This window comes from Apiospora marii (assembly GCF_038362585.1).
Source record: "Apiospora marii strain CBS 49790 chromosome Unknown utg000003l_segment0_segment0, whole genome shotgun sequence".
In the NCBI taxonomy this organism is placed as follows: Eukaryota; Fungi; Ascomycota; class Sordariomycetes; order Amphisphaeriales; family Apiosporaceae; genus Apiospora; species Apiospora marii.
In genome coordinates, this window is record NW_027117374.1 from 7,699,697 (window position 1) to 7,722,449 (window position 22,753).

General features: G+C 51.2%; 4 protein-coding genes across 4 annotated transcripts; 2 read left to right on the top strand and 2 right to left on the bottom strand.

The window, feature by feature from the left end:
• Positions 1–2,665: 2,665 nt before the first annotated feature.
• PG985_005874 (uncharacterized protein) lies at positions 2,666–3,181 on the bottom strand (the record flags this gene model as incomplete). The annotated part of the gene is made up of 1 exon (XM_066825643.1): positions 2,666–3,181. The coding sequence occupies one exon, from the start codon at positions 3,179–3,181 to the stop codon at positions 2,666–2,668; it is 516 nt and encodes a 171-aa protein (XP_066688803.1).
• Positions 3,182–7,301: 4,120 nt separating this feature from the next.
• Positions 7,302–9,131, top strand: PG985_005875 (uncharacterized protein; the record flags this gene model as incomplete). The annotated part of the gene is made up of 2 exons (XM_066825644.1): positions 7,302–7,550; positions 7,596–9,131. The coding sequence occupies 2 exons, from the start codon at positions 7,302–7,304 to the stop codon at positions 9,129–9,131; spliced, it is 1,785 nt and encodes a 594-aa protein (XP_066688804.1).
• Positions 9,132–20,177: 11,046 nt separating this feature from the next.
• PG985_005876 (uncharacterized protein) lies at positions 20,178–20,525 on the top strand (the record flags this gene model as incomplete). The annotated part of the gene is made up of 1 exon (XM_066825645.1): positions 20,178–20,525. The coding sequence occupies one exon, from the start codon at positions 20,178–20,180 to the stop codon at positions 20,523–20,525; it is 348 nt and encodes a 115-aa protein (XP_066688805.1).
• A 176-nt stretch (positions 20,526–20,701) lies between these two features.
• Positions 20,702–21,839, bottom strand: PG985_005877 (transposase; the record flags this gene model as incomplete). The annotated part of the gene is given in 2 exon segments (XM_066825646.1): positions 20,702–21,442; positions 21,459–21,839. 2 exon segments carry the CDS (start codon positions 21,837–21,839, stop codon positions 20,702–20,704), a joined length of 1,122 nt encoding a protein of 373 aa, XP_066688806.1.
• Positions 21,840–22,753: the final 914 nt, after the last annotated feature.

The following is a 22,753-nucleotide window of genomic DNA, read 5'->3' on the forward strand; positions in this document are numbered from 1 at the left end:
AGCCTGATGGGTGCGCTCGACACCAAGTCACTCGTATCTTTATGCCAAACTTGCAGGGACTGCGATCCCAAGTGCAATCCTGTGTATGGAACATCAACACTAAACTGATGCCCTTCGTTCACGACCCTCAGGCCTTCCGCAGTATCCTCGGTGCAAGCGAGGCCTTGATCTATGGCGACTTTGCTACCGAGTTCTTCTCCCGGACGACGTCGAAGACATTGGCAATTATGGCAAAGGCTACTAAGGCGGATCCGGTCCAGGCGTACCTTCAAACGCAAGGATACCTACTGGTTGGGGAAGAACGGGTCCGGTTAGGGTCGGTTACACGGTTACGACGTGGCGAGTTGTTCATCATATTGAGGAAAACACGACTCATACCCATCCAAACTATTGTCAGTCGCACGCCGACCACGCAGGCGATGAACTTCATCGCCTGGAACAAAGCTTACTCGGTGTTCCCCAAGACGACCTTTCTCGACCACGAGGTGCTTCCTTTGAAAGGGGCGGACAAGGATGTCCGAGCCGAAATCGCAAGGTGTGGTGAATCTGGCTGGTGTTTAGGGGTGAATGCAAGCCCGAACCAGGAACTAAGCCGGACTCGTCGACGAATTGGAGACTCCAGAACCTGGAAAATGGACCTGGACACACTACGTATCACCCAGCCAGGAACACCGACTGCGGTTCTGGAATATTCCAGTTTCGGCATCGAACAACCAACGGTTTCGCTCGAGACATGGTACCAGCTGGAAGAGGGTTTGAAGTATTCTATCAGTGTGAAGCCTCTCACCTCACAAGTGCTGAAATACCGCTACACATGCTCGCGACAGGAGCCCCCCGAGCGTCTTCGCCAAATACTCAAGCGTCATACGTTAGCTCAAATGCTATACTTGATACCGAAAACGAAGTTCGAATCAATAACGAGGGGGACTTCCCCCACAGACTTCGATTTGGATGGCATGAAATTCGACCATCCTCCTGATTGGAGCTATAAGGATCATATACTCCCACCGTCGCCGCCCATACCATCATATGTACTTCATTCCAATTGTTGGACGACTAGGTAGAGCCATCGATGTAAAAGCAAAACCAGAATCAAAATCCCGCAATCACGAATGGTCTTCAGTGGGGAGCAACCTGCCTAATACGTGCTGTTGTAGATGTTGTAAAGAGTATCACGATGTCACACGCATGCCAACGAAGGCATGCATATCGACCCAACGGATAACAACATTCCTGAAGGGTATGGCGGCTAAGGAGATAAAAGACGTCCGAAGGATGTCAGACTAGGTGTATATAAGCTTGACGAATCACCCTCCGGATGGAGAGGAAAGACAGAAGACCAGAGCCCCTAGAAGTGCCATAGTCAATTATTAGTTGAGTCAGAACCAAGCCCTTACTGCCCTTGTCACACACGAGCCATTGCCAAAGAAACCAAACCCGGCGACGTGGAGATGGCTTGTGGGAACGTGAGCGTTGGATAGGAGTGTGTTAGCAGAAGAGATTAGGGGTTCTAAGTAGGCAGGGTACGCCGCCTTGCCGTCCAATCATGGACTTGCCGGCACGCCTGGGAGTACGGAAGGCAGTCGAATTTCAACGTATCTGGGTCCAAGTCCGCGGAGGACGTCCCCACAAATAGCAGTTTGCAGTCCCAGTCACAACTGCAGTCGCAACTAAGCAGGTCACCGAGTTTTTTTTGGACCATTTTGGCGGACTCCTCGAACTCATAGGCTAGATTATAGCAATGTGCGAGCTTCTCACCAAGCTCTCTGTGCTCCATAAAATTGAAAGGACGATTTTGTGCAGGCATGACCGGAAGGAATGATAACAGGATTAGGGTAAAGGCTTTGCTGACGAAGGGAAGGACGAGAAAATCCAGGAGTGTAGAGGCCGGGCACCTGGGCTATATACCCGTGTGGCTTTAGTTGCCGGGAGACTTGGAAGGGTGACGAAGTCGAAAGAGAAAAGCCCGTGCAAATTCCACTTCAAGGAGAAAAGTTGGCCAAGGATGACAATCCCCCTGAAGCTCTGTTGCCAAGGGAGGCCTCGAAACATATCCTAACGCATTACTGGGACACAGCACTGTTGGTTAAGGTGTCTTGCTTTGTAACGAACAGATTCGTGGCAGCAAACTGTGTTTTTCCAGACCTCGCCGCAAACTATAGCATGAGTCTCTGCGAGGCCCAGTCTGTCGCTGTGGCAAATAGAGGAAAGCGAATGCGCAGATCAGGAGACAGGAGGACAGGTGGATGGCGATTGAGAAGCCTCCGATTACGTGGTATACACAATCTCAAACATCACGAGTTCAGTTTACTTCTTATGGGCGATGGCATGCGCTAGGCGTCGAATGGTATGTAGTCTACAGCTGAGGCGTGGGTATGCCGCGTCACTACTCCGTGAAGTAGGTGTATCTGTATTACGGTATACAACAAACAGGATGACTATGTAACCTGATAAATCCCTACACAAGGCCAAGGCCGGAAACAACGTCGCCGCCCATGCCGTCACATGTACTTCATTCCAATTGTTGGACGACTAGGTAGAGCCATCGTGAAAAGGGCAACCATTGGATTCCCATCATCCAAGCCATCTAGAAGGGGCGGCGTGCACTTCCGGTTTGGGATTCGGTCAGTCGTGCCTCGCCCACATGCCTCTCCCGACACTGAAGCTACCCAGGTAAGGGCCAGTTTTCCACCGGGACTCTTCGCTTCGCCGTCCCAGTGGCGTCGTCGTTTGCTGGCCGCTTCGCCGTCTCGGGGCCGGTCGGCTCGCCATATTGGGCCAAAGTCGACACGTCACCCACAGCCACATCGCACACGGTAGGCTCGGTCATGCATGCCGGTGTCGACCGGTTAGACTCAAGTATTGGCGATGGCGGCAGGGGCAGGTAGACTGTGGGTGACTGGAGAAGCGGATTATAACCACGCTGTTCGCTCTCGAGAGCACTGATGAGATCCGCTTGGGTTGTCAACATCTGCTCCTGGAGATCGCGAGATGCCTGCATCTCACTGATTTGCTCCAAAAGCGCCGCTACCTTGATTTGCAGCTGGACATTCTCCGCGCCTAGCTTTTGGACCTGAACTTGGCCATTGTAGAGGTGGACTGCAAACTCGTGCATAGTTGCACTGAACACACCAAACGGCACCAGGTGTGCCGTTTGTTGAGTGACCTGACTAGATGCCATGACTCTTTTTTATTTTTACTGTTGCCTTGTGCATGAGCAGGGCTTGTGTTTGTGTGTGGGTGTGTATTAATATGACCAGAACGAAAGCCTTTTCCGGCCGTTTATGCTATACAGTACTTTACCGTAGTTGGATCCAAGTGGAAACGAAACTCAAAGTCTTGCTAATTAGGCTTGTAGTGTCGCCCAGTGTACACATGTTCCATAACTACTGGGATGCTCCAAAAAGCACCATCATCACAGGCTGTATCATGATCTTAAGCCAGCCGTCCAGCAACATACTCGCTTTATGCCGCATCGGCTGCCAGTATAGGCAATTCTCTCAGCTTGGCTAGCGGACCTCATTCCGGCCCTTGTGACTTGGCCTGCTAAAGTTAGCAGTGGCTCGAGGACATCGTACACAGGATTCGCCAAGCATCCAGAGATGGCCCTCTCTTACCTGCAGGCCCATTCCCGCTCATATTGGCCTCCAGAGCCGTTCATGACGGAGCTGGAGTAGCCACTTCCTGTGGTCTTTCGTTGATCGTCGATAAATCTATGTAAAGGCCGTCGGCTCACAGGTTTCGTAAGACTTTTAGGCACAGCACCAACCAGCACAGAATCGATGGGGAACTTCTCAAGCTGCCTCGTGCTTAGACCGCGCATTACCGCAGACAAGAGATACGCAAAAAGAAGCTATGACAAGTCCACGCCAAGAAATCCGAACTCGCGCCGGCCCAGACGAGAACACTCGCGGGAACACCGCACCCGCAGGATGTACCCGCACCATCGACATAGCTCGATTCGGTATGTCCTCGTAGATATTGGAGGTAAATACGACTATCTAGCCAGGAATAGAAGAAATGAATCTCGAGCTGTTCATTCCCGCTCACGTTATGATGGTTGCCACCAAAATATGCAATTGTTTGGTGGGACAAAGAAGGCGGACACCACTCGGGAAGAAATCGAGGAACGACTGCTTCGAAACCTAGCAGTCGCAAGACACAATGCCGAGATAGCATCCCGCCCAGCGCTTCCGCGTCAACGTCGTGTGCGCTTTGGCTCGGTCACCAACATTTGTTGAAGAGTTGGTCTATAGTGATGCACCAATGCAACCGGACGCCATTATAGGCTATCTTAAACAGGAAGAATGGGAGATGGCTCCATCTTCTGGCGCTGGAATATGTGATTCATATCTACAGTATATCTAGAAATATATTTTCACCCTAGAGTATGCAAGGAAAGGTATGCGTATTGGACGGGTAGCGGCGGGCCAAGGGGTTGGCTATGCTCACTAGCCACAGTGCGCTAATTGACTATGCCGACTTGGCAACTTGATAGGAACGCGGAATGGATTCATTCGTTACCATGTACCCATGTTATTGCTCTACGGAAGATCATGCTGAAATGGCGCACTATATCTACTTTGCGATATCGGCACTTGTTACTGTACGCGGCATGACTCTAGTTATGGCCCCTGTGGTAGCTGCATTGGAATCTTGGGGACAGAACTCGGTCTTAGGAGTGGTGTAGAGGAGATCGTTGCCTAAGCACCTTGGCATCCCACTGCTGAAACTTGGTAACCTGGAAGTTGATAACGGGTGGACTTTTATAGACCGAGTCAGAAGCTCCGAAGCGGACATCGTGGCTATGGTAGAATGTAGATACATGGGTCCGAAGTCTGTACGTACTGTACAATACTATAAGCTCGCAGAGAAATGCGGAGATATTGCCCACCCGGCCGCAATGATATTGTAATGGTCCCTTTTCCCTAATAATCATAAAGTCACGATTCGGGCTTGGACAACCCTATCTTTCGAGAGGGAATAAAACCTTGGATGACGCATTGAGATACTCGGGTGCCCTCCTTCAATGCCTTGAACATTCTCACGCGCTCGTTCTGGTCCTTGGTCAAAATATCGCTCATGAAATTCTGCAGGCATCTAAATGGCTTAGGACCGGGAGAGTCAGTGGCGCGCCGGAATCATCCAGCGTCTCAATGAGGGGCTGAGAAGCAGCACCGAAAGGGTTGTTCACGCGCGAGGGCGGAAGCGCTGCTGGAACAATTCAGGGTTGGTAATCCAGAATCGGATCTTAGCCCGGTTGACCTCGTTCTGCTGATCTGCCTCTCGAACGGGGGACCGTAGGATTGAGAATGCCTCTTAGTCAGAATCTATGCTAGAACACGTGGTACTTCCAACACGTAGAGTCCAGAATTGACGGCAGCTGCAGATGAGCCGCTTGCTCACGCGTAGGCCAAAGCCACGTCTGCTGAGTTAGATGCTGCCAACTTGGCCCTCACACGCATGTTGCAAATTGTGTTTCGTCCAGAACTTCGCCTCTGCTAGAAGTGTAAGTGATGGATCAGTACTTCCTACTCGAGAGTCTCTAATTGGCAGGTGGATACATACAAATGACATACATATTGGAAGCGGCGTATTGCGTGTCGTCGGAGGAATGCAGACACAAGATCAGGAATTGTGCCGATCATAACCTACGGCGGAAGAAGACGGCAAACGTTACATACCAGTCGCATGGGTCGTATGTGCAGTATGGCGGTAACTATAGCGTGTAAAGTGGACATAGGAGGTTACAGTACCTCGCGCGTTCACAATCGAAACGTCTCGCGAGGATTTTCTGCCTTTACTCCTATAGTGGCCTGTAGACCTGTTCGTCCTAGAGATGCATTATACGAGTAGCTTTGCTCCTGCATTTTGCTCTCTAGGCTGTATTGGCTCCCAATGAGCAAAACTAGCGAGCGGGCGCCGCAAAGCCGAAACAACCATTCTGGTCCGACCGTAGTATCCAACTGTACTCTTATCGACGTACGACAATTCAGTGGCATACTGTACTCTCTTTTTGCTGCATCAGCTCGAAGAGGCTCACGGGCTGTTTGCGGTCCTTAATTCTGTTGGCCCTTCCTGTGGTGCAGAACCGGAATCGTCGCTCAAGTGGCACTGAGACGGGAATGAACGCCTTACGGACAGCTTGTGATACGTCCCATACCTGCTCGGGTGCGCAGGAGCCTGATGTTCCCACCGCTCCACTTGTACCATTCCGACGTAGAAGGCTACCTACCCCAGAGCTTGAATCATCCAGCAGCGTAATCTCTTTTTGCTGCATCTATCGAAAGCTCGAAGATCCTCGCACAGTGTTTCCCGTATAGCAAGAGTAGCAACTACCGTCCTAGGAGCAACTACCACCCTAGGAGCAACTACCACCCTAGGAGCAACTACCGTCCTAGGAGCAACTACAGTCCTAGGAGCAACTACAGTCCTAGGAGCAACTACCACCCTAGGAGCAACTACCTAGGAGCAACTACCGTCCTAGGAGCAACTACAGTCCTAGGAGCAACTACCACCCTAGGAGCAACTACAGTCCTAGGAGCAACTACCACCCTAGGAGCAACTACCTAGGAGCAACTACCGTCCTAGGAGCAACTACAGTCCTAGGAGCAACTACCACCCTAGGAGCAACTACCACCCTAGGAGCAACTACCACCCTAGGAGCAACTACCACCCTAGGAGCAACTACCACCCTAGGAGCAACTACCGTCCTAGGAGCAACTACCACCCTAGGAGCAACTACCTAGGGAGCAACTACCTAGGAGCAACTACCGTCCTAGGAGCAACTACAGTCCTAGGAGCAACAGTCCTAGGAGCAACTACTGTCCTAGGAGCAACTACAGTCCTAGGAGCAACTACCACCCTAGGAGCAACTACCGTCCTAGGAGCAACTACCACCCTAGGAGCAACTACCTAGGAGCAACTACCGTCCTAGGAGCAACTACAGTCCTAGGAGCAACTACCACCCTAGGAGCAACTACCACCCTAGGAGCAACTACCACCCTAGGAGCAACTACCACCCTAGGAGCAACTACCACCCTAGGAGCAACTACCGTCCTAGGAGCAACTACCACCCTAGGAGCAACTACAGTCCTAGGAGCAACTACAGTCCTAGGAGCAACTACCACCCTAGGAGCAACTCCGAAGGAGCAACACAAACTGCTATCCTAGGAGTAACTAAGATACAGAATCAATACAGCCCTAGTCAACGAGTGCGTATATAATTCAAAGTAGACCTCTACGTTTTGTCTCGTTTTACATAGACGTTAGTGATCATGGACAGCACACCTTGGAACACAATGAACGATGGGGACTTTTATCGGAATATCAGACGATTTCAGATGGACGCAAATGCCGACCTTGAAATTCTCTGGATGTCCAAATTATCACCGCATAAGCGCAAGTATTTGACAAAATTTTGCCAGGTCGAGCGTTTCGAATCTTTGAGGGAAAAGTTCGACCGACTCCTCATCATAACCGGGCTTTGGATAGACATGAGATTGAGCACTCTACATAAATTGCTAACGTTGTTTTCGAAATGCCCGGAGGTAAGTGTCGCCAAGAATTACAAATCATTTCTAACAGCTGTCTAGGAGATCAATAATTATCTCGATCACATCTACCATACATGGTCACGGATTCTGCATCACGATGCCACTAAGCTGCAAAAGGCCGACACAGCGACCGTTCGCAAGCTGCAGCTCAGGTGCCCAAAATACTCAAAGGCTGATGCAGACTTGTTGCGATATGAGATGGAGTCTGGGGAAGCCTTTTCCAAATTTGACGTTCGCGAACGGGGAAGCATCTGGGGCGACCTACTTGAGATCGATTATCTGATTCCATCTTTTTTCACTCTGTTCGAAGACCTGAAGTACTTGGAGTCCTGCGCAGAGAGCATGCGCTCCATCATCGAAGAGCCCAAACAGTGTTTTCCCATCAAAGCTTCCCTACGCGCTAATTTTCCGCAGCCTAGTGGAAGACCTTGGCAGTGCGAGATCGAGACAGGACAAGGCATTTTTGCTTTGAAAGAATATCCACCTGAGCAACAGTTTGGTTACGTGGAAAAACAGCTTTGGCTCTGTTGCATGCGAGACTACTCACGACTGCCTCTGCCATTGCAGAAGAAGCAGGGCCTCCTAGCAAAAGCCGGCCGTGAGAAAGCCAAAGAAGGTACCTTATTGAGGTTCGCGAAATTAGCACACCGTTTGGGTGTAAGGAACAAGAAGATTGAAGCACTACTTCTAAAGTCGAATGGCGCACAGAGACTGCGAGCTGTTATGGTTGAGGTGCTAAAGCCGGATCGTAACAGATGCTGGGATTTTATCAATTCCGTCTTGAAGGAGTCGGACGAAATTCTACAGGCTACAACTACGTCACACCAGAGGCGGCAGTCTGCCTCAAGATTGGCATGCCCAACGGCCACGACTTTAAAGCGTCGATGTGGATATCCAAAGCTGGAACATCACATGATTGATCGGAAACTACTTTACCTCGAAAACATGTATGGAGAGGCCCCGGCTCAGTACATGACTCAGAATGGCGAAATCACTTCGTTTTTCGTACGCAGATGCGTTTTCCGCGCGTTTTGGGTCACTGACAGAGGTGAACTATATCCCAGCGTCGAGGAGGGTTCTGATTGGGACAGCATGGCTTTGTCTGAGGGAGCAATGGACTTGATCCGGCCCATAAGTCCCACGAGGTCCGCAACTTTAACGCCCGGATTACCAAATATGACAGGCGATCCACCAGCAGCACAAGAAGTACCGGTCCCTGAGGTGCAACAAGAGATCGCATACAGAGAGGAACGCATTTCAAAAGGAGAGATCTTGGGCCTTGCCAGGCGTCATGTCCTCTTTCTAACATACTACGAGTCACAGTGGAGGGTCGCATCTCAAGTCCCTTTAGGGCCGAACGCTCAATCCGAGGTTGAAAAAACAGCAAAGACTTGTATAGAGTCTGGCGCGCTCCCATATTCAATCTTACTAGTACCGATATTGGCGACTGAGTGCTACAATGCGGCCAGGTCGAGTGGCAGGAATGTCGTACTGTTAATGGATATTCATAATGTAAGGATTGACGATGAGCTGAGGAGGGCGGTCTCGGAGCTGTTACGTAGTGACGAGAATTAGACGAGAACTCCAGCCGAATAAAAGAATGCGAACCAAATCTGCTCAGTTGCTGATTCACTAAACGAACATTCGTCCGGTAAACCGTGCATGACACCGTCTTGTGGCATACGTTGCAGAAATACTTTCTCAGGGCAATGCGTCTGTCAGCCCAACTCTCCAGGAGGCTCTCAATATCTACTGTCATTTAAGGATGCTTTTAACCTACCATTGAGCGCTTCGCATATCAGCACGCACGCGGCGCAACAAAGGTTGTGCTAAAGAAGAGCCCTCACAGTTGTAGCTTGGACGCCACACATATTCGATGCTGCAGACTTGCCTGGCTGATGCGCCTCTGATATGCCAGAGTCTAATGCAGTTCCTTAAACATGGTCCACCAGAAGCGATCTACATACCAGCAGAGCTAGCGCTTGTGGTTTTTCACGTATCAACATGTGCCTCCGTCTTCAACCGAAATGGATACCGCTGAGACGTGCCCAAAGGTCTTCCAGCAATCCGCCTCGTCGCAAAGGGCCTTTAAGCTGCCACCCGGCTGTTCTGACAGACAGCGCTCTGCAGCGATGCATCCATCGCGCTGTGGTCGGGTATCTTGTGGGTGCTGACGAAGCACCTGCATTCGTCACAGCGGTCGGCGTAGCGTTCGTCGTAGAGCTGGGCTCGGTGCGGGCGGGCTGCCGCTCCACTCTCTGTCCGGGAGCTCGGGCGCCTGCTTTATGATTAGCGTTACGTGGTCACTAGTCGAGAAGCTGTACTCACCTTGCGGTTGTGGTGGAGGCAGCTGCCTCGGACCCAGTGAGAGCTGCTGCAATATACTCTAGACCGGTATCGTACTCGTCCTCCGTGTCGCCATCTACGTCCTCACGGCATTGGCATCGTTGGCGTTCGGCTGGGCTCGAAATCGACGACTTTGGCTTGGTGGCGCGATCGTGTTGCTTGGCCGTGGCTCGGTCTCGCGTGGCAGGCGACTGATTGACGGAACAGTGACTGTCGGCAATGGAGTTGGGAAACTCGACGGAACGTATGTAACTCAGACTGGGCATAGAAAATTATGTTCAGGGTCCGGCACCTGCTGCCCGCGCGGGATGTGCATCGCCGTTTCCATTCGCTCGTGCGCCGGGTTTCAGCACGCAAGCGCGCTGAAGACATCGCAGAACCCTGTGCGGTACAGAGAAAGTTGGCGAGCTGGCCCTAATGGCGCGGGGTCGCAAATCGGCTCTGCGCGCTTGTTGGGGCGTTCTGGCAGGCTACCGGTCGCGCTAGTCGCCATAGCTACTCTTCTAGCTCTGCATCCGTACAGTGGAGGTCGACGGGGCCAGGGCCAGAAACAGAGCGTGAAAATATTCGAGCTCTGGAGGGATGCAGCAGAAAGAGATTCTAGGTCGGAAACAGTACAAACGGATGGCAGGGGATTCCAGGCTTTTGTCATGCTGGATGATTCTGGCTCCGTATGAATCGGCTCTCTACGTCGAAAATGGTACAAGGGGAGCGGTTGGGATTTTAGACTGGTGGACGGATGAGTATCAATCTGCAAGTGGACGATGACCAACAATGGCACACGTCAGGGCCGATGCGCGTATGGTGTCCTATCTATACCGTGATTCGTAACAATTTCGTCGGTGCCGACTCTCGTCGTTAGCTAAGCTACGGTTTCGCGATGTCTTCCGCAGTACCACTCCATAGGCTGGTGTTACTAGGAGAAGAAGGTGTCGGGAAAACCGCACTTGCAATCCAGTTCTACATACACCACTTTGTCCCAACGGTAAGTTGCTCCCGAATCCCACCTGCATCTCATACTAATCAATACTTTGCTGTCCCGCAGTATGACCCCACCATCGAAGATTCATACCAAAAACAAGTCGTTGTCGATGGACGGGCATGTGCAGTCCAAGTCCTAGACACTGCTGGCCAAAAAGACTATTCCGTACTGCGTGACCAATGGATACAACACGGCCAAAGCTTCTTTCTGGTATATAGCATTACTTCCAGATCGTCTTTCTCGAACGTACGAGATCTCTACGCGAATATTCGACAGACGAAGGAATCACTAGATCTACATCACCTCGGGCCCATACTGCTTATTGGGAACAAGTGCGATGTCGAATCGGAGCGAGTGGTATCGACTCAAGAGGGCCATGCTCTTGCGCTCCAGCTGGGCTGCGGATTTGTCGAGACTTCGGCAAAGTACGGTGTGAACGTCGAGGCGGCATTTTTCGATACCGTGAGAATACTTCGGCGGGGGCCTACGGTGGCTTTTGTAGAGCAGCAAAGATGTGCCAAAGAGGTTGACGACCCCTTCACGGACGACCAGGATCAGCGTGTTTGGCATCAATTTCGAAGCATCCTTTGCCGCTACTGCTGCGTCCACTAATCGATATGGCTTGGGACTTGTTTGTTGCTAGCGCCCGTTCATGTACACTTCAATGACTAGTAAAATCTAAGTTAACTAAATGTATGGTAATTGTCACGGGTATCTTCACGACCCCCATGGCTGATGCGTTTCCTATCCTTCTTCCTTTTTCGGCGGCTAAAACGGCTAGCTTTTACGTATCCGGTATAAACTTGTACAATGAACGTGTATGTCCGGTCCGCCGCCGGCCGGTCTCACATGCCGCATGCTCGATGTGTTACCCTCGCCACCCCATACTCATGCGCCTGGCCTAGGACATCGCTACCTGAACTAAGGCGCGCGTCGCTCGTCATCAACTGGCGGGTAGCTGCGTAAGTCCGCTTTTCCTAAGCATCTACACAGCGAAGGGAGGGCGGATATGCTGCAGTGACGTCAGATCAGGAACGATTGCTCCTACCAAACGTGTTTCTGATCCAGTACAGAGGACCACCACTATCTCTGTCAGCGAATGGAGCCCTTAGGAGGTCCGGATGCCGAGCGACTTGGAGGCGAAGGGCCTCTGGCTCTTGAGGGCCGTGGCAGAGGCAGGTCAATAGACGAAAAGATAGAGTTATGCCATTGCGAACCACTTCGTTTATCAGAACTGCCCCGGGCAATCCGAAGCAAGTCGCCTAGGGACTCCAGTAGGTCCCACTGGCTTTCACGCAAGCTCGGCCTATGCCGCCTCGCACTTGAACGCGGCGTCCAAGATCGCCCTGCCTCCGAACCCGATGCTGCCTCGTTTCTCCGAGACTGGCCTGCCTGTTCCCCCTCGATCGAGGCTCTGCAAATCGGGCAGGTGTTGTGCTCCTTGAGCCACAACACTACACACCCGTCATGGAACCAATGCTTACACGGTAACACGGCGACTTCATCTCCCAGGCCTACATCATCAAGCTTCAGGTCCCAGCATCCCCTCCTCCAGCTTTGTCCTGGGTAGCCTGGATATCGTCTCGTGGGACGCAGGATGCGCGGCGTTCGACTGGGGATAATCCTCCATAAGACTTGTGATGATACGATCCAAGGCCTCCAGGGAGTGGACTGCATCACCATGGACAGCATTCGGGTTGGTCAAAATCAGATGGTGTAGAATAGCAGAGAGGTCCATTCCAATATTGCCTGGACTGCTAATACCACCCGGGAAACCCAGACCGTCAAGTCCTTCTTGGGTACCCAAGCATGTGATTGGAAGGTTGGGGACCGGGGGAACAGACGGCGCGTGTCTGAATATATCTGCAAAGGCCATGTGAATTCTATCAGCACAGGTTGACGTGAGACACCAAAGTAACCCTAAGATCCAGGATTGCAGCGTGAAGAGGTATTGTACGATTGAGAAGGATGATCTGGCGGGCCAGCATTAGCACCAGGTCGGTATGTCCGACAGCCACCACTGATTATGGTGAAGCTTCTCGCCCCAGAGTGTCCCGACTGAAATCTGGCTGTGCAGACTTGCGGATCTGCTACACTCTCTCCGGTCCCTTCAAGGATGGGCTGGGGACCGTTCCGACGGATCACACCTACCCCGTTGATGGCGCCCAATACTTTCGGAGACCTTCTTATGGCATACCCACTGCTGTCTGGCCTAGCATGTTCTGGAACGCGGGGGCCTTGCCTGCCTAGAGACCAGTAGACTGAGCGGTGTCTAAAGCCAACACTTGATACATGCTGCGTATACCCTTCATTTTCATCTTCATCATGATCTGACTCAGCGCCGCGGAGGTTGACTCGGTGGGAGGGATGAGTGGACCTAAATCAGGTACATCACCGTGCTCTTCTCTAGGACCATTGTCTGGACCAATCTGGCAGGATATCCGTTAGCTTTGAAGTACCCCGATGCCCGGAAAGCATACATACTATTTCGGTGGCACCGCGTGCTGCTGAAACATCAAAATGCCGAGCCTCTGTCGGAGCGTTGGGTGCTATGACCTGCTACCTCTCGTCTGTGGCCGGCCTAGCCTAGGGAATGATGTATTAATGATGCGAGGGTTCGGTCCAGTTGTTACGAACCCTGTTGTGGCGTGCGGACATCCAACCGAATGATGCCCTCGTCTCGATTCCTTTGCTGTTGTTGGCCGTGGTAAGGTGGCTTGTTACCCTGTGCGCGATTGAGTCAAATTAGGGAATACTCGTTTTTCATGCTTGTTGTCGTAAGGTAGACTTCAATAGAAGCAGACCATGCCTAGGACAGGACTTGAAACGATATGATGGTATCTTTCAATGGAATCATTCCAAGCTAGCAACCCAGTTCAGGGCTGGCATGCAACTGGCTAAGGCACGACAAACGAGAGCACTAGGGGTTGCGATGATTCAGAACCATGACAAAAGAGGCCTTGTTCGTAATCTCCAATTACTGTCACTAGCGAAACCAGCGTCCTCTATCCACTCTTTGATAGTTTCCGTTTTAGACCCTTTTGCAGGGGTAGTTGTTGACGCCATGTACCCCGCCATGCTCGCATGTACAGAGTCGATTTTCAGCTTTGCTTACCCTTCCCTTGTACATTCATAAATCGATTACAATACTCCGGAATTACTTTATGCTACGCAAGTGCTAGAGCTAGAAACCGCTGACGATCTATGCGCTATTTGGCTCTGCGCGTTCCTTTTTTTTTTTTTTTTTTTTGAATCAAGTTTATTGTCCGTATGCAGCTATCTACAGTCGCTAGCGAAACCTACGTCCTCTATCCACTCTTTGATAGTTCCCGTTTTGGACCCGCTTTTGAGGGGTAGCTGCTGACACTATGTACCCCGCCATGGTCGCAGGTATAGAGCTAATTCCTGCCTTTGCTTCTCCTTCTCTTGTACATCCATAAATCGATTACAGTACTCTGGAATTACTTTGTGCTCGAAAAGAGCGAGAGCTAGAAACGGCAAAAAAAATTTTTGACAAACAATCCAGTCAACATCGTTTCTGGCGTTGATTCATTACAGTAAGGCTGACCGAGTTCTGTCAAAATATCTGTTTGTAGACGCTTACAGGAACGAGCAGAGTCACCGCACAGAATGGCACGCTGCAGCTGTCGTACATGGACGACTTCGCCCTCGCAGCAAGCTCGACGTCGGCGCAGAAGAACTGTCGGATGCTTCAAGACGCCCTGAGACTACTCTTCGACAAGGCCGATAAGGCGGGCGCGACCTTCGAAGTGGACAAAACAGAGCTGATCCACTTCCACCGCGGCAGACAACCTCTGCTGGACACCATAACGATCCAAGACGCCGAGGTGATACCCAAGCCTGCGGTTCGCTGGCTCGGCATCTGGTTCGATTCTGGGCTGACGTTTCGGACCCACGTAGAAAAGCGACTGACCCTAGCCAACGGAGCTCTCCAAGGCATCCAGCGCATCGCCCGCCAGCGAAGAGGGCTCGGGCTGAATGCCCTGCGCCAGTTATACGTGGTCTGTGTAAGCTCGGTGGCCGACTATGGATCCCTGCTCTGGTTCGGACGAAGAGGCTGCCAGTCCCTGTGGGGGCAGTACCAGAAGCTCCAGAACCAAGCACTGGCCACGATCACGGGAGCTTTCCCCAGGTCACCGACCAAAGCACTGGAGGTCGAAGCTGCTCTCCTCCGCCGGAATGCAGGCACATGAAGCTCGCATACCAGTATGCACTTCGCTTCATCAAGCTACCTAACAGCCACCCCGTCAAGCAAGCCTTTTCCAACGGTCCACAAAACCAGCTTGTTCTAGGGAACAGCTACAACTGCGGGCTTCCTCAGTCCCCAACATCCTGCCCCACACAGCTCCAGTTCCTCATTCTCTTACTGAGAAGTCTTTCTAAATCACAGAACATAGAGAGGACGGACCAATCTTGGTTCCCGCCATGGTATAGCCCGCTCCTGCGCCCGGTTATTATCAGCGTGGGGAAAGAGGAGGCAGCGAAGAGACATCGTGAACTCCTCCGAACGATCCCGCAGCACACAGCGATCATCTACACGGATGGCTCCTTCGACGCCCGAGGGGATCCAACGAGGTCCGCAGCGGGCCTCTGTTCCTTTGCTCCGCACACGAGAGCAACCAAATGCTACTCCTTGAATCTGGGCCCAGGCCTCCGGATTGCGGACGCAGAGCTCACATGCATACATAAAGCCCTACGAATTGCCCGATCATGGAACGCTCCCTGCTACATCTTTACCGACAGCCAGGTCGCGCTCCGGCAGACGCAAGGAACTAGCTATCTGGCCAGGCAAGTGAACAGCATTGCAGAATCTCTCCAACAGCCTGTCCAGCTCCATTGGTGCCCGGCGCACTGTGGGATCCGGGGCAACGAGATTGCCGACAAGCTAGCGAAGAAGGGGCTTCAGAAGCCCCTCCCACGACACGGTCGGCAAGATCAGCTCGTATCCCTCAGCTGGCTGAAGAGCCAGATCCACCAGAAGGTGAAAGAAAGATGGAAGCAGCTGTGGGACCTCGAAGAACAGAATGAAGACCATGGCCGGCGCGTTCACGGCCTGGGGAAGCAGTACCGACTGCTGACTAGAAAGCCGCCGAAGTTTGCGATGAAGCCCTTCGACTACTCTGGATTCTTTCGGAGTGTCACGTCCGCGTATATCCAATTACGTACAGGCATAGGACACATAGCAACGTACCTACGTCTCATAGGGAAAACCGACTCGGACGTCTGTAGGTATTGCGGCAGAACGAGGCAGACGACAACGCATCTCCTCCTCTACTGTCGGCACTTCAGCAGGCAGCGACAGCATTTACAGAGGCAGCTCATGGGGCTCCCTCTCACGACTGGCGTTCTTTTCACTACCATGCGTGGAAAGGGGGCTCTGCTCTCGTTTCTACGGGAAACAAAGCTTCCCTTTTGTTAACTTCACTAGAAAGGCTGAACATGGACAGCAAGTTGAGCGATGGAATTTCTGGATCTGGACTCTCCTGGCTTGAAAGGAGTAAGCCCTCATCAGGGCTAGGTTTGTCATAATGTCTGTCATAGCTAGATAGCTGCATACGGACAATAAATTTGATTCAAAAAAAAAAAAAAAAACAGAGTTAGAAGAGAAAGGGGTATCTAATCATACCTTCCGAGAACCATTTATGTATTAGCACGGCGCATACAGTCGCTAGCGAAACCTACGTCCTCTATCCACTCTTTGATAGTTCCCATTTTGGACCCGCTTTTGAGGGGTAGCTGTTGACACTATGTACCCTGCCATGGTCGTAGGTATAGAGCTAATTCCTGCCTTTGCTTCTCCTTCTCTTGTACATCCATAAATCGATTACAGTACTTTGGAATTACTTTGTGCTCGAAAAGAGCCAGAGCTAGGAACTGCGATTTTTTTTTGAATTTTTTTTTTTTTGACAACGAATTCAGTCAACATCGTTTCTGGCGTTGATTCATTACAGTAAGGATGACCGAGTTCTGTCAGAATATCTGCTTATAGACGCTTACAGGAACGATTGCAAAGCCGAATAGAGCATAGACTGTTAGCGGTTTCTAACTCTAGCTCTTATGTAGCATAAAGTAATTGCAGAGTATTGTAATCGATTTATGGATGTACAAGGGGAGGGGTAAGCAAAGCCAAAACTCGACTCTGTACATGCGAGCATGGCGGGGTACATGGTGTTAACAGCTACCCCTGCAAAAAGGGTCTAAACGGAAACTATCAAAGAGTGAAGAGAGGACGTAGGTTTCGCTAGCGACTGTAGCTATGACAGACATTATGACAAACCTAGCCCTGATGAGGGCTTACTCCTTTCAAGCCAGGAGAGTCCAGATCCAGAAATTCCATCGCTCAACTTGCTGTCCATGTTCAGCCTTTCTAGTGAAGTTAACAAAAGGGAAGCTTTGTTTCCCGTAGAAACGAGAGCAGAGCCCCCTTTCCACGCATGGTAGTGAAAAGAACGCCAGTCGTGAGAGGGAGCCCCATGAGCTGCCTCTGTAAATGCTGTCGCTGCCTGCTGAAGTGCCGACAGTAGAGGAGGAGATGCGTTGTCGTCTGCCTCGTTCTGCCGCAATACCTACAGACGTCCGAGTCGGTTTTTCCTATGAGACGTAGGTACGTTGCTATGTGTCCTATGCCTGTACGTAATTGGATATACGCGGACGTGACACTCCGAAAGAATCCAGAGTAGTCGAAGGGCTTCATCGCAAACTTCGGCGGCTTTCTAGTCAGCAGTCGGTACTGCTTCCCCAGGCCGTGAACGCGCCGGCCATGGTCTTCATTCTGTTCTTCGAGGTCCCACAGCTGCTTCCATCTTTCTTTCACCTTCTGGTGGATCTGGCTCTTCAGCCAGCTGAGGGATACGAGCTGATCTTGCCGACCGTGTCGTGGGAGGGGCTTCTGAAGCCCCTTCTTCGCTAGCTTGTCGGCAATCTCGTTGCCCCGGATCCCACAGTGCGCCGGGCACCAATGGAGCTGGACAGGCTGTTGGAGAGATTCTGCAATGCTGTTCACTTGCCTGGCCAGATAGCTAGTTCCTTGCGTCTGCCGGAGCGCGACCTGGCTGTCGGTAAAGATGTAGCAGGGAGCGTTCCATGATCGGGCAATTCGTAGGGCTTTATGTATGCATGTGAGCTCTGCGTCCGCAATCCGGAGGCCTGGGCCCAGATTCAAGGAGTAGCATTTGGTTGCTCTCGTGTGCGGAGCAAAGGAACAGAGGCCCGCTGCGGACCTCGTTGGATCCCCTCGGGCGTCGAAGGAGCCATCCGTGTAGATGATCGCTGTGTGCTGCGGGATCGTTCGGAGGAGTTCACGATGTCTCTTCGCTGCCTCCTCTTTCCCCACGCTGATAATAACCGGGCGCAGGAGCGGGCTATACCATGGCGGGAACCAAGATTGGTCCGTCCTCTCTATGTTCTGTGATTTAGAAAGACTTCTCAGTAAGAGAATGAGGAACTGGAGCTGTGTGGGGCAGGATGTTGGGGACTGAGGAAGCCCGCAGTTGTAGCTGTTCCCTAGAACAAGCTGGTTTTGTGGACCGTTGGAAAAGGCTTGCTTGACGGGGTGGCTGTTAGGTAGCTTGATGAAGCGAAGTGCATACTGGTATGCGAGCTTCATGTGCCTGCATTCCGGCGGAGGAGAGCAGCTTCGACCTCCAGTGCTTTGGTCGGTGACCTGGGGAAAGCTCCCGTGATCGTGGCCAGTGCTTGGTTCTGGAGCTTCTGGTACTGCCCCCACAGGGACTGGCAGCCTCTTCGTCCGAACCAGAGCAGGGATCCATAGTCGGCCACCGAGCTTACACAGACCACGTATAACTGGCGCAGGGCATTCAGCCCGAGCCCTCTTCGCTGGCGGGCGATGCGCTGGATGCCTTGGAGAGCTCCGTTGGCTAGGGTCAGTCGCTTTTCTACGTGGGTCCGAAACGTCAGCCCAGATTCTAACTCTGTTGTAACTCCCTTAAAGCCTGTGGGCGAGTTTTTGGCTCCGGGGGGTTCAATATGAGCTATGATTTACAGTATTTCAATCCAGTGATCCGAACAACTCCAGGTCGAGGCCCACATGCAACACGTCTGTTCCTACTCTTGACTGTCGCGTTAATTAATTCATGCTCGCTTCTTCGGATGTACAGTACAGTACAGTACAGTACGATATATACATACTGTAGATCAATCAGCCTGGCCTCGTAGGCAAGCAGCTCATCTACAGCCGCCGCCAGTTCCGGGCTTTCTACGACGTTGTAATGGACTAATGTGGCGTGACTTCTGAATTCGATGCGCTGATCCTTTATACAGCAGGTGCATCGTCTATCCTGGACAATTTACATTCATTTACGAGTCATATAAGCAGTAACGAGATCGAATAGGGCAGGGACCAAGTTTAAGTCGGCAATACTGCTCCCCCGCACTCGAGCTGTCCCCAGCACCGCTTCTTTCCAAGCACCGCTTCCGGCCAAGCACCGCTTTGTATCTAGCTAGCGAGCTTTGCTCTCGTTTCTACGGGAAACAAAGCTTCCCTTTTGCAACTTCTCTGAAAATGCTGCGCATGGACAGCAAGTTGAGCGATGGAATTTCTGGGTTGTACTCTCCTGGTTGAAATGGAGCAAGCCCTCATTAGGGCTAGGTTTGTCTCAATGTCTGTCATAGCTAGGTAGCTACATACGGACAATCGAAAAGCTACAGAAGCAGAGGCAGCCCATCTGGCGCCGAGTTGAATGCATCAGATACAGTACAGATGAAGACCTCAAGTAGTCTCTCGAAGCGGACGCGTCCAACTGTTTTGACTCAACGGGTGTAGTGGAGCTCATTTCATATGTGGCCATGGTGGTCGGGGCTGCATCGTTTCTGGCGCTACGCTATATCGGGCGTGCGTCCAAGTGGCAGCCAGATACAGATATCCTCGGCTGGTCCGCTGCTGTTCTGTTCCAGAACCCATTTTGGCGAGAAAGATTTCTGGCCCAGTTCGATTCGGCGCCTTGGCTTTGTGCAGCCCAATTGAGGCTGAATCCGGTCCTAGGTATATAGAGCATAAATAGAAGCAGTTGGCTGAACGATACTGGACAACGGCAAATCGAACGGCTACGTCAAAACAGTACTTGGGAGGATATGTATTTCAGACTTTACGGTGCGCAGGGGTCCGATACTGCACTCAACTCCAGTTTCGCTTCAAGGGTAATATGTGCTTCGGTGCGAGGCTATTTCAGGTGGTATGTGGCTACGTTTTGCGCCCCTAACAGTTATGTTGGTGAAAGGAAAGAAAATGCCAATTCTGTGGCTGGCCAACAAATATGGAATATGGAGAGTCGCATCCAATTCCTAGTCCAGATCAAGCTGGTGAACCCCTTGAGAACCAGCTAGTGCGAGATCGGGGTCATGTTTTGGATCCGGATAATATGACAGGGCTCATGACTGAGCTGCCTGAGCTGCCTGAGCTGCCTGAGCTGCCTGAGCTGCCTGAGCTGCCTGAGCTGCCTGAGCTGCCTGAGCTGCCTGAGCTGCCTGAGCTGCCTGAGCTGCCTGAGCTGCCTGAGCTGCCTGAGCCACCGACTGAGCATGTTGAGTTAATTCTATTCTGCCACAAAACTATGTTTTTCAGACATAGCCTCCAAGCTACATATGTTTTGCGAATCCAGTAGACGACCAGGTCATAATCTTCAAGGGCTTTATAACGTACGTCACCCCATAATTGACCCCCCCTGTAATTGACCCCCCCTGTAATTGACCCCCCCTGTAATTGACCCCCCCTGTAATTGACCCCCCAATAAAATTCAAGGTATAAATTGACCAACAACTCCAAATAGCCACCATTCCTTCAATTCTGGACTATAATGCAATCGCTTTCAATTGTAGATACAGTAGATATTTCAGAATCCGACTCCTCAATTTCAACCTGGCCCGGCCCTTCCCTTGTACACTGTATGCTTTCAATTGATGCAAATCTCGAATTTGGGCTGATTTGTACCTTTCGCTTCTTTCGAGGCCTTGCGAGCTCCAACTTCTCTTTTAAGGACTGGATTTGCAATTCCGCATTAGCTAATAGAGAATCCTTCTCATGGTATCCTTTTTGGATCTTCCTGAATAGCTGGCGTTGTGTAGTAGGGTCGCTTTGACCCAGTTGGTGAAAGTGTCGAATCTGGCGCTCCAGATCAATGCACCTTTTTGGTGTTGACCATAATACACTATTAGCCAAAGGAGTCTGGATAGGTGTGAGGGCCTTATCTTGACTAGCTGAGACCTGTGTTGTCTCTTCTGGTCGCTTTCGGTTGCTATTTTCGAGTAAAAGAGGGCTGGTAAGTGGCTTGGCAACACATACGGGCCAAAGACCACTACCACGCCAACCACCCTTGATATTCTGGGCCGATAAAGCCTTTTTACGGGCTCTAGCATAGAATATAAGGAAGTTCCGTTTGCCGATAGGGGCTGAGTCCGTTAATAAGGTCAGGAAACCGATCTCCTTCCGGTAATACGCCTTCATAGGGGCAAAGACCCCAACATCGAGGGGTTGAAGAACGCGTGATGAATGAGGGGGTAAAAATAACAAGTAAATGTTATTCTGGTAGCAAAGGGACATGAAATCGTCGGTTGTATGACTGCCATGCCCATCCAGAATAAGTAAACGGGCATCCTTCGGGTCGTTCGGGGGCGGTTTCCGGTATAAAGACATCTTCGAGCCATTTGACGGCGATCTCGTCATTCGTCCAGCCTTTATTACTTGCATCAAACTTCCATCCTTTGAATTCGCCGAGTTCTTGGGGGAACCATTGCTCTTGGACCGATTTGCCCTTGTAAATCACCAAAGGAGGGATGGCCCTGCCGAGTGCCGATACACATTCCAATATGGTCGTCCAGCGCCTTGAACCAGGCTGTTTTTGTTGAATAGGACGCAGTTCGGAACTGCCTACTACAAGGCCATTGCCTCCTTGGCCTTCTAGGATACCGTGCTCGTCCATATTATGCCTGTTTTCAGGTTTAATAGCCTGGATTTGAGGTATACGCAATTTGGTTGAAAACCAAGACTTGATTACCTCAGTTGATGCGCCATTGATGCGCTGGGAATCGATACGACGTTGCCTCTTAGTTCTTAAGGCTGGGTGACGTCGAAGGAATGACTCTATCCAGTTTTTACCCAATGGCATAGGGTTGCCATGAAGGGCCAAAACGCGCTGAGCCAGTTCCTTGATTTGCGTATGCGTTGGTGCGACGCCAAGGGCTTCTTGGGCTAAAATCCAGTCTGCCAGATGTTTCTCTTGAGCTGGAGAAAGCTTCTGATAGGTGGATTTTGATTCTCGACGTGATTGTCGGCCGTGAAGTCGACTAATAAGGGTAGACCGTGGAATACCCCAATAGAGGGCAGCCTTATGAATAGACTTACCGCCTGCCACATCTTTGATGGCGGCAGAGATGTCATCTTCAGTATATAAACGCACCATTGGACAATAGGTATATATTTGAAAAAATGAGGTGATTCGGGTCAGAATTGGGTGAGAAATCCTCTTTTGAATCGAAATGGCGGTGAATCGTGGTGGAGGTTGACAGGGGGGTCAACTACAGGGGGGGGTCAATTATGGGGTGACGGACGTTAGTGGCACTATCATTGCTGGACATTCAGCACATAGGAAGGAACAGTGAATGGTAACAGCGAGGGAGCCTCGTGAAGATAGGCATGCATGGGAATATTTGGGGTGCTTGACTGACGTTCAAATATTTTCATTGTTCTGATTTCCTGAACGAGTAATTTCCAGATGTAATCGATATCGTCAGTCAGTGCCACCAGCCCATTTTGCAACCATTTATATTTCCTACTTAGGACGTTACCCCCTAACGGGTATGTGTCCCACAATGCGTCTCACAGCAGAGCCTGATT